General features: G+C 35.5%; 1 protein-coding gene across 1 annotated transcript; it reads left to right on the top strand.

The window, feature by feature from the left end:
• LOC116125359 (non-lysosomal glucosylceramidase) lies at positions 1-11,303 on the top strand. Its single transcript, XM_031411102.1, has 18 exons — positions 1-607; positions 1,720-1,830; positions 1,999-2,055; positions 2,170-2,246; positions 2,333-2,432; positions 2,986-3,059; positions 3,472-3,572; positions 3,664-3,767; positions 4,456-4,509; positions 4,613-4,668; positions 4,780-4,818; positions 6,763-6,904; positions 7,150-7,334; positions 7,881-7,948; positions 8,172-8,244; positions 8,646-8,707; positions 8,906-10,121; positions 10,888-11,303. Exons 1-18 carry the CDS (start codon positions 527-529, stop codon positions 11,147-11,149), a joined length of 2,862 nt encoding a protein of 953 aa, XP_031266962.1. The 5' UTR covers positions 1-526; the 3' UTR covers positions 11,150-11,303.
• The last annotated feature ends 672 nt before the right edge of the window (positions 11,304-11,975 follow it).

The raw sequence follows: 11,975 nt of genomic DNA, 5'->3' as shown, positions 1-11,975 counted from the left end.
CCCAACCTCGTCACGCTCTCTCTCCCTCTCTCTCCCACCGTCTAGAAATTAAAATAAAAGGATTTTTAGAAACACAGAGAGAGAGTTCAACGTATAATAGCATCAGATTTTACTCCACCTGGCGTTCACACAGCCTCCGAGTTTTCACCACGTTACAGGCGGCTCATCCACCGTCCGCCACGCTTCGCTATACACACTTTGATTTTCTCGTTATCTAACCAATCAAACATCTTATTTATTATCAATTCAAATTCCGAGGCATCCGATCCGATATTTAACTCACTCAATTCCACTCCTTTCCGGTTCGCTGAGGTTTCAGGATCGTTTCTGCGCTCTACATTTCTTAAGGAAGAGAGAATTCTTGTTTATGTCGAGGATCTTTGAAGACGAGTTTGTTTCGGTTTTTATGTAAAGTTTTTGTTTGTTGTTGATTAGAGTTGAGAAATTCTTGTTTGTTCGTTTGTTTGTGGATTGATTGAGTTGAGTGGTTGGTGGTGATCGGCGTAAGAGTAGTTTATTTGTCGATATGGTTAGTGGAAATTTATTTCACAGTAGAAAGCATTCGTGGCCGCCTGAAGAGTATATCAGCAGAACAACTTTGCAGTTGGTAAGCGCTTTTCTTAACACAACTAGTTGCTTCTGCTTTCGAATCTTTTTCGCGTTTGATTGTTATTTTTTCGGTTTGTTCGGAGGTTTTTTTCTTTGTATTCTAAGAGAGGAAGAGGGGAAGAATTATTATCTCTAATACAAATACGATGGTTTTGCTTGGAAAGGGTCAATAACTAGTTTTCAAATTATAGTTTTGTCAATCTTAATTTTAGACTTTCGAAGTTAAATGGTGAATAATTTTATTTTATTTTTTTTAAAAAGTCTTAGAAAAACAAGTGAATAATTTTAGTTTATGAGTGACCAAATTTTGGTGTTTTTTTGGCTTTGTAATTTGATTGTGTTATATTCTTTCACATACATAATTTAGTCACACGGATGGAAGTTTTTGTTTGATATACTATGTTGATAAAAGTGTGCAACGCCTTTGCAAGTTTGTTTTAAATTGGTAGCAAATTCTCTATTTTTCTTTCCATATTCTCTTGTTTAAGTCTACTATTGTGGTAAAGGTAGGAACTTTCTTGGTTGCACCATTTTATTGTAGTGAATAGCATGATTAAACTCTGAAGATTAAAACCTGTGCTTTGCAGCATATTGTGATGATTAGAAGTGATAAGAAGTGATAGTATAACATTTTCTTGTATCACCATAATGAACTTGTCACAGTTGGACATTTAAAATTTGTTTAGTGGGATTTAAGAGTGGAGTGACTAGATGAAGATAAAATTGTTGTGCGGAAGGGGAACTTGTTTCCCCTGTTTTATTTAGATCATGGAGGGAAGCAAAGGAGAAGCATATATCCTCCATATAATTCAGGGAAACTCATTTCTTACCCAAATGAGTGGAGGAGGATTGGACAGATGAGACCAGTTGAGGGGAGAGAATTAGTATGCATTTCTACACCTATATGTCATGGTTAAATTCATGGAGAATTATTTCTAATCATTCCCTCATTATGGTACACCATTGAGTGGACGATTACAACCGCCTTCTTCTTCCTCTTTTCCTCTCTTTTAATTTTTAAAAAATCTTTTTTCCCCTATAGGTTCCATTCTGACCTAACTTTCAGATGTTTACTTCTCGAACTAATTTTTTCTTGCACTTCATTTGTAGTTTGATTTTGATAGTGCTGCCCCACCAGAGCAAGCTTGGAGAAGGAGATTAAACAGCCATGCTAATCTTCTCAAAGAGTTCAGTGTTACATTTGCTGAAGCAATTAAAATGGTAACCGATATGCTGTTATACTTATTGATTGAATCAAGAGACATGCAACCTTATCGCTATTGATCCTGCACAAGTGTCACTTTTATATCTGTTCCCTTTCTAATAAAAAAGATATGTTTTATTGTCCTGGTTCTCACTTTCTGAGTTGTGTTTTAATATAAAATTTAGGTTCGACTTGGTATACGGCTATGGTCCTATGTCAGGGAAGAGGCCTCTCATGGAAGGGTACTTGATTAATTTTCAAAATATAGTGGTTTCTTTTAATAAACAAGAAGTAAATGAATTATGGAAATGTAAATTGGTGTCCAAATTTGAATTTCTCCTCTTTGTTCTGTGCAGAAAGCACCTATCGATCCTTTCACACGAATAAGCTGTAAGCCATCAGCATCACAAGGAGTCCCTCTTGGGGGAATGGGGTATGTAGTGGATCAACTCTGAAAGTTAAGTTTTCTACTTTCTATCTTGTTTGTCTGAGGGTGATCCACTTCTACTTATGTTACAGGAGTGGTAGCATATCGAGAGGTTTTAGAGGCGAGTTCAGGCAATTGCAGATTACTCCTGGTATATGTGAAGCTTCACCTGTCATGGCCAATCAGTTTTCTGTAAATCTCTGCCATTCAACTTACCATCCACATGTTACTTTCCTTTATTGTTTAACATGTATGAGCAGTTTTATGGCATGAAATTATCTTCTAGATATAAATGTGTTCCTTTCTTGTCTCTTTGTAAGCAATAAGTTGCTTTTGTTCTGTTACGTGGAGGTCTATATTATGGTTTGAAACTGTGTTTAGGGTACAAGGAACTTTCATTTTACATCTTCACAAATTAGACAAGTACAACATGTGGGTCAAGACTTCAGGACATATAGAAAGTACTTTGTTGCTTTGGAATTTTTTGGATTACATCTAACTCCTTGTAAACTATATCCATTGTCCATCAAAATTGTGCCTGTTAACTTCTGTCATTCTTTTCAAGTGTGCAATCATTTGTTTCTGCTAACATATGTGAAATCAGATGTTTGATAACCCATCATTTTTATGAGGATTTAGGTAGCAAGCAGTTGAGTCTTACCTTACTTAGCAATGAACTGGATAACATGACATTTGATCCATGAAAATGCCCATGATGATCTGGCCTATTCATGTGGTTATGCAGATTTTTATATCTCGAGATGGAGGAAACAAACATTATGCATCTGTTTTGGCGCCAGGCCAACATGAAGGTTTAGGGTAAGTGGAAATTTTTTATCAGAGTTCGGTCTTGAAATAATTTATATTTTTGACACTGGCACCTGAAAGTCAAAACCATGTTGTGGTATATTGTGTTATGTCAACAATCAATGTATATTTTAGCATCAAACAGCACTTATTTTTGTTGGGATAGTGAGACTTAATTTTGATAAATATTCCTTGGATAAATTGAGTTACATGGTGAATGAAGAAATTGCTGAATCATTGTTTTTCTTCCTGATTTGTGTTAGCATCAAGTCTTGTGGCTTTCTGGATTCTAGTTTTTGTCTCATTTGATTTTGAAGAAAACATGCATTTAGTCATTACTTCTTTCTTTCTTTCTTTTGAATTTCACGTACATTTTTAAGAGACAGTACAGATTGTTACACTAATTTCAGTTGCATTCTCTCAGAAAAGCTGGTGATCAGGGAATATCGTCTTGGGGCTGGAATCTGAGTGGTCAGCATTCCACATACCATGCACTATTTCCAAGGGCATGGACTATATATGATGGTAGCATTTCACTTTTATACATTCCATTCACTGTACATTCTTCTTGTCCCCTCAAGTTCTTTTTAAGCTTATGTCACCTTTTATCTTTTAGGTGAACCCGACCCAGAATTAAAAATATCTTGTCGGCAGATATCACCATTCATTCCTCATAACTATAGGGATAGCAGTCTCCCTACAGCCGTTTTTGTGTACACGGTATGTTCGTTCAAATCCTAATGTGGGATATGCCTTGTGCTGGATTGTTTTAATTTTTTGCTTAAATTTGAGTCTTCATGTGAACAATCATTAGTAGTGGGGGACAAATGAAGGCATCTGACATGAAGATCTCTAATTAGTTTCTTTGGTTTCCCAAAAAATTGTCACTTGGATTAATGGAACTGTTCATTGTAGAATATTCATTAGACAGGTGTTTGCTGGTGTGGTGTTATTTCTTTAATGATAACATGTGTGGGGTTATGACATAGTTATCATGAGTGGCTCGTATGGGTTTGTTGACTTTTGGACTTAAACTTGTGAATTTTTATACTCTTTGCTTGATAACAGTGCCTTGACCATATTATACAGATTGCTTGCTGGTGTGTAGAAGTTCATTGTTTTTATTTCTCACTTTGACTTGAGAAAGCTGGCCAACTTATAATAAGAATGTTAAGAGGTTATCTACAATTTCTCTTCTGAATAGCAAATTGAGAATTTGAGATTAACACAAAACTACATTTGTGTAAGAGATCAGAATAGCCCATGCCAGTCAAGTGTAGTTTCTGGAGTTTTACTTGTACTAGTCACGCCTCTCCACCTAATGCCGGACTTTGCTTCTTTTGTTAGCATATCTTTAATTATTTGTCTCATGCAACCATTTTATTATTTCTTCTGTTTTGGTTTGTAGTTGGTAAACACTGGGAAGGAAAGGGCAAAAGTAAGCCTTCTTTATACATGGGCGGTAAGATTTTCTTAATATCTGATCATTGTTCCACTGTTCCTAGTAATAGAAAGATGTACAATTAGTTTTTGTGTATTCAGCCTCCATTTTTTGTTATGAGCAGAACTCAATTGGAGGAATCTCACACTTGTCAGGAGATCATGTCAATGAACCCTTCATGTAAGTCTTCATGATAAATGTTTTCTATTTTTTATTTTATTTTTTAATCTTTTTAATTTCTAATTACTTTGAATTTTATTTTAACATTTTTTTCTTTCTTTTCTTTGATAGAGGCGAAGATGGAGTCTTTGGTGTACTTTTACATCACAAGCAAGTTATCAAACCTTAATAGCTATATATGACGGTTGGTTTGCATATTTCTCCTTGCCATTTAACTGTTTTAAGAGATGAAAGTGAAGGCAAGGACCTTAAGGTCCTTCCTACAATAAAGAAAAGAATAAAAGAAACAGTTCCAAGAGGCAAGGGAAACATAAGTACTTCATTTTTTATTGTCCAACTAAAATGTATAAATTTATAAAACTTGTGCACAGCAAGTGATGATGGAAATTTGTCATGTGGTGCTGGCTAATAGCAATGATCTTACAAAAATTGTGTACTCTAAATACAATAACTTTCATATGGTAAATTTCTATATACGTATAGAAATACTATGTTATTTAGAACACACCTAGGACATAGGACAAGGGATCTTAGGTATGTTGTTAATGTCAAATGTTTGGTTGCTACATTAATGGGTGGATTTATGCACAGATGCAACAATTATTATGGCCTAGTTAGGCATACGTTAATGGGTGGATTTATGCACAGATGCAACAATTATTATGGCCTAGTTAGGCATAGAAAAATGTTGATAGTAATACATAATGCTAGATTTGGGCTCGTAGTTTGGCTTTTCTGAACCTGGTTCTTAACTTTAGGGGTATGAGAGAACTTTACTGTATGATGTGGTTCTACTTGACATGCTTAAATAAATAATTTGAATTAGATCATCGATCAATGGATCCCTTGTTTTCAGCACTTATCTTATGGATTATTAGTCTTTGGTCTTCTCCCTGCTTATGGATTATTTGACTTTGGTCTTCCCCAGAAATCATATGAGTTGTCAGGTAGATTTTCCTTTACTGTTGTAGACAAGATCTTGTAAAAGACATGTCCAGCTACTACTCACCTCAAGAAACTAGAGTTGGTTAACTTGATTAAAAAACTGTAGATGGGTAACTTGTGTTCAGGAAAGCTAATTTTTTTAACAAAAAGGGCTTTGATACAATGTGTTCATCTCAACAATCCTTAATTATCTGATTCCCCTACCAACTTCATTGTAATGAGATCAAGCTGTATGTGTTCACTCTGATTGTTTTTTTTATGCAATTCTTGCTTCTTAGGTGCATCTAAGGTCATCATTGATGAATAGTCTGACATCAGTTCTCTTTCCTCAACTTTTAGTTCTAAACTCATTTTCTGTTTATTTGGACAGTATCTGTGTTCACTGTGACAGAGCTTTGTCAGCTTCTAGATAGTGCTCCTAGAAATTTAAAAAACAAAAAGGTTTCTCCAATCCAACTATTAGAAACATAAGAGGTGTATAGGAACTACCTTTATATGATAATCTTAGACCTTTCATTACTAATTTTTATTCAGTCTTGTCTATTTAACCTGTTTCATCTGTGCTCACTTTGTATCAGTCCCTCCACCTTACATCCTACATTCATTAGGTCTTGTCCTTGGATTATTTCATGTAGCTAGGCCAATGCTAATTTTGCTTTAAAAATAGTATTTTGGGTTCATCAATTTTCTGTTTGGTATTATTGATAGTTTATTATAAATAATAACGATTTATAAAAGCATTTTGTGAGGTTTAAAAATTTTTTTGATTCCTTATATTTGCCTATCTTTTCTTCTTGATATTATTACATCGAGATTGATGTTATTAACATAGCCAGTAGTAGATGGGCAGTTGCCATTCAGGGTCTCCTTATATTATATCTGTCAATTTCAGATCCTTCCCTTCTAGTCTCCCTCTTAAAATCTGATTTGTTTCATTCAGCAATGATATGCATTGGCCTAACTTGCCTTTTTTTTTTTTTTCTAAATTCTGTGGAAGTGGGAAATTTATGAAAGTTAGTCTCTATATTGATATTGCAGTCTAGTAATAAATTTCCCTGCATTGATACTGCAGTCTTAAGTCTATTCTTTTGAAGTAATTAAACTCTGTGACTGCAATTTGAGACTCTTGAGGATCCTGGAATGTTGCAGGACTGCAAAAGGGAACCCTCCTGTTACTTTTGCGGTAGCTGCATGTGAAACTCAAAACGTAAATGTTACTGTTCTTCCATGTTTTGGGTTATCAGAAGGAAATCGTGTTACGGCTAAGGATGTTTGGGGTAAAATGGTGCAGGTAATCCTTTCATGTGTTTTTAGATATTTAAATGCTCTGTGCCTGCTTTTGCATTAAACTTTAACCTCATTAAGTGGTCCATCTCGCACCTTTTTACTTCCACTTTACTGACCTTGGACGCTTGGACATCCTTCACGGCGCATTAACATCTTAAAAAGTTTTTAATAATTTTTTTAATTCAAGTATTGATGCAATGGGCATTTCCCATAAGAGAATAATACCTAAATTTGTGTTTGTGTCTCAAGGATGGGCAATTTGGTCGGGAGAATTTCAGTTCTGGACCAAGTGTGCCATCAGCACCTGGGGAAACGCATTGCGCTGCAGTGTCAGCTTCTGCATGGGTGGAACCTCAAGGAAAGTGCACTGTTGCATTTGCTCTTGCTTGGTCATCTCCAAAAGTAAAATTTTCAAAGGGAAGTGTGTATCATAGGTAATTTATAGATAACCCTGTTCTTGCTTTGTTTGTGTATTTCACAGATTAACTAATATGTGCATTAAAACCATGCTTTAAAAGTTCGGCTTAAATTTTCAATTTTTCACGTTCATCATATTGCTTATTACTTAGTTCTGGTTTTTCTCCTGCATTTGGTTTAGTCCATCTTATTTTCTTAAGTAGGATTCTATTGATTTCAAATTTAAGAAGTTTCTATGGCTTCACTGCTTTACTTCATAGTGCTGCGGAGGGAAAAAAATAAAATAAAAATAGTGCAGAACTATGGTAGTGCACAGCTCAAGATCAAGAATATTGAATTGTGGTTTTTCATTTTTTGTGAAGACTTTGTGCCATAGGAATGCTCATTAGATAATACTATGTAAAAATACTACATGACACTATTCTAGTTTTGTGTAAGCTTCATGGGGTTTCAAGATCTCAGCCATATAATGAACATCTGAGATTATAACTAATAGTGTTGCATGCTACTACTGGTGCTCTACCGGGTTATATTTGTTTCCTAAGTTTTACCTTATTCTGCAGGAGATACACAAAATTCTACGGCACTTCTGAAAATGCAGCTCAGGACTTGGTGCATGATGCTCTGATGAGTAAGTCTCTCTTGTTTGGGTCTGCTTTATATTTAATTGCTATTTCTTATTTTCAATTACTCATTCTAGTAGTATGATCGATTAGCTCAGATACATGGTGGACTTTTATTTCCTTGATTATTTCCATTTATTTTTTGCTTTCTAAAGTGTGTGCATTGTGATCCTGACTTAGTATTTATGCATTTAAGAACCTAATATTGCCATAAATGAATACTTGATGCAGATTATAAGCGCTGGGAAGAAGACATTGAGAGATGGCAGAGTCCTATCCTCAAGGACGAAAAGCTACCAGAATGGTAACTCCAAAATTTAACTAGATGATATTATTATAAATAAACATCTTCTGTGGTATTGCTAAGATGGATTTGTGGTTAAATATAAAAAAATAAACTCTTTTTTAGCTTCAGAATGTACTGTATTGATCTTATTCTGAGGCATACTATATATGCAGCTGATGCCTATATTGCATGTGCATTTTGAGCTTGAACGTGGATGTTTGTGTTGCTAATTAATATCAAAGAACAGGAGGTTGTCATAGAAAGAATCCAGTGGTGTTGGCATTTACACAAGTGTCAACACTTCTTTATAGTTAATTGCCCTGTGTCATTGTTGGAATATTTCTGGTTATCTGAGCATATACTGTCAATTCTTTCTGTGATGCTATAGATTTTAAAATGCCTGCACATTTCATTGGCAGGTACAAGTTCACATTATTCAACGAGCTCTACTTTTTGGTCGCTGGTGGGACAATCTGGATCGGTAAACATTAACACAAACCATCTTGTTGTAATATCTTCATGTATATTTAGGCCAACAGATAAATTATTTTTACACAGAAGTGTCCCAAATCTCCAATTTTTGTTTCATCGCTGGCAACATCTTCATTTTCTTGTAGGTGCAATTTGATTTTGACCATAAAAGTTTATGATAGCTTTGTTACATTCATTTTTTGCACAGATTCTCGTTTGCCAGCTTCAAACATGAGAAATGAGAGAAAGGAAGAGAACACAGATGTCAAAGTTATTGAATCTGAAGTTTCTAGTGGTGGGGTAAATCATACTACAAGAAGTAGCTTCCTATGTGAAGATGAATCAACAGGTAATCAGAATGGAAACAGTGACCACTCCCAAGATTCTTTCACATTGTTAAATCCACAAACAGACATGGATGATGTTGGTAGGTTTTTATACTTGGAAGGAGTGGAGTATGTTATGTGGTGTACATATGATGTGCACTTCTATGCATCTTTTGCCCTCCTTGAGTTGTTCCCAAAGATTGAACTCAATATTCAGCGTGAATTTGCAAAAGCAGTGTTATCTGAGGATGGAAGAAAAGTGAAGTTCCTGGCAGAGGGTAATACAGGAATTCGGAAGGTTAGAGGAGCTGTTCCTCATGATTTGGGGACACATGATCCATGGAACGAGATGAACGCATACAATATACATGATACAAGCAAATGGAAGGATTTGAATCCAAAGTTTGTGCTACAGGTGTACAGAGATTTTGCTGCTACAGGAGATATGTCATTTGGAGTTGATGTGTGGCCTGCTGTCCGAGCGGCAATGGAGTACATGGAGCAATTTGATAGAGATGGTGATTGTCTGATTGAAAATGATGGATTCCCTGATCAAACTTATGATACGTGGACGGTCCATGGTGTAAGTGCTTATTGTGGCTGCTTGTGGCTTGCTGCACTTCAGGCTGCAGCTGCAATGGCCCTTCAACTAGGTGACAAGCCCTTTGCTGAACTTTGCAAAAGCAAATATTTGAAGGCAAAACCAGCATTTGAAGAAAAGCTATGGAATGGTACTTATTATAACTATGACAGTGGATCAAGTAGTAATAGTAAATCTATACAAGCTGATCAACTGGCTGGGCAATGGTACACAGCATCCTCAAGCCTGCCCCCACTTTTTGATGAAATTAGAATCAGAAGTGCTCTTCAGAAAATCTATGATTTTAACGTAATGAAAATTAGAGGAGGCAGGATGGGTGCTGTAAATGGAATGCATCCCAATGGGAAGGTGGATGAGACTTGCATGCAGTCACGTGAAATATGGGCAGGTGTAACCTACGGTGTGGCAGCTACCATGATCCTTGCTGGAATGGAGAAAGAGGCATTCACTACAGCTGAAGGCATTTTCACTGCAGGCTGGTCAGAAGAGGGTTATGGGTAAGTTCCTTGCAGTATTTATCATATTGTCATAGTATTTCTATGATAGCTATAATTTTTTGCAGCTAGACTTAATTTCCCCTTTTATTGTTCTCGTAAAGTTCGGGATGCAAAATATGGTGATATGTTTACTCAGGAATGTTTGTTGTTGATTTACATAAAGCCACTCTTACCCTTGTTAAAGCCTTTTTATTTTTTATTTTTCCAATTGAAGATATAAGAATTGCAATGTATGTATCTCTTTATACTGTGCTGCAACACACATACACTCTTGCACACATGATATGGTGTGTATTCTTGCCTACCTTATAGCGCATGCCATGTAATTGGGTTTGAGGCGCTATGCCAATGGCAGTGCCTTGTGTCCGTTTCGGCCACCAAATCATACATACATTTTATATCGGCAGTCATCATCTGAAGATTAATAGTCCTCTTCTGCGCAAATTATGATACAATGTTGTTTATTATAAGATTATGGCACAACTATTTGGAAGTGTCAAGATTATATTTGAAATATGGTATTTTTACATGCTGTCCAATTATGTCAGATTTTTTGCAAAATGATGTTGGGTATCTATTCTCTAACATGTCTTACATGGTATAAGTCACAGACTATGACTTTCATCTAACCCATATCTTGAATAGCCGCTGACAACTGGACGACTTTACTCTCTCGATTAAATCTCTGAAATTTTCTTTTATATTCTTTGTTGAATTGGGGGAGATTAATTTTGAGTTGCATTTGTATTTTGTTTCATACATGCAGATACTGGTTTCAGACTCCAGAGGCATGGACTATCGATGGGCACTTTAGGTCACTTATATATATGAGGCCTCTCTCAATTTGGGCCATGCAATGGGCACTATCTATGCCCAAAGCTGTTCTTGAGGCCCCTAAGATCAATGTAATGGACAGAATACACATATCCTCCTCCAGTGGAAGGTTTTCTTACAACGAAATGGGAGTTAAACGGATTGCACACAAAGCAAAGTGCTTAGGAAATTCAGTGTTCAATTGTTCATGCTAATCATCAATTGTTAGTGCCCTCTTCTTTGTAAAGATATGTTTATTTCTTCACTTCCTTGAACCCTCTTCCAGTGGAAATCAAAGGCTGGAAGCGGCTTTGAGGAAGTTTTTCTTTTATAGACTTAGTAATAAAAAACGGAGTTATAATTCAAATAGCCCATTGAGTTACCAAATTTCATCAATCTTTTTGTTGTTTGTTAATTTCTGCGGCTTTCATTCTGCCCCATTTTTTCAAAATTATGAAAAGAGTTTTTTAACATTCAAAATAGAAAAAAGGTTTGGCTCTTATTTTCAACAACAAACTTCTGGTTATTGAAGTGGTCCTAAGAATTCCACAATATTGGATTTGTCCACTTCTGTTTCTCTTGCCAAAGACTTGGCTCTCAACTATCTTACCATCACAATCTGGAAGTTGGAAAGGGCATAATTAAGTTGAAAAATATAAAAGAAGATGTCGTCCGTTTTCCCTTTTGCTTTTTGTTGGTAAATTATACATCAGATTTTGACATAAGGACCCATGAACTTCACATACAGCTATGATACGATAGTATCGTTTTCTTCTTTCACACAAATGTAATATTACATATACATTATTTTTATACAACATTTTTCATACAACATTATGTGGCAAGATATGATTGGCTAATTTAAAGTTAAAATTAAACTTTCATCCAATCATATCTTGCTACATAATGTTGTATGAGAAATATTGTATGTGAATGATGTATGTGTAGTATTATTCTTCACACAATAGCAAGAGGTTTTCCATAATATCGTACAATGAGGTTCCCAATTAAAGAAAGGAGTTAGATATATGCCGAAGGGTA

This window comes from Pistacia vera, unplaced genomic scaffold (assembly GCF_008641045.1).
Source record: "Pistacia vera cultivar Batoury unplaced genomic scaffold, PisVer_v2 Contig104, whole genome shotgun sequence".
NCBI classification, from domain to species: Eukaryota; Viridiplantae; Streptophyta; class Magnoliopsida; order Sapindales; family Anacardiaceae; genus Pistacia; species Pistacia vera.
This window is presented reverse-complemented; position numbering and strand designations above follow the sequence as displayed.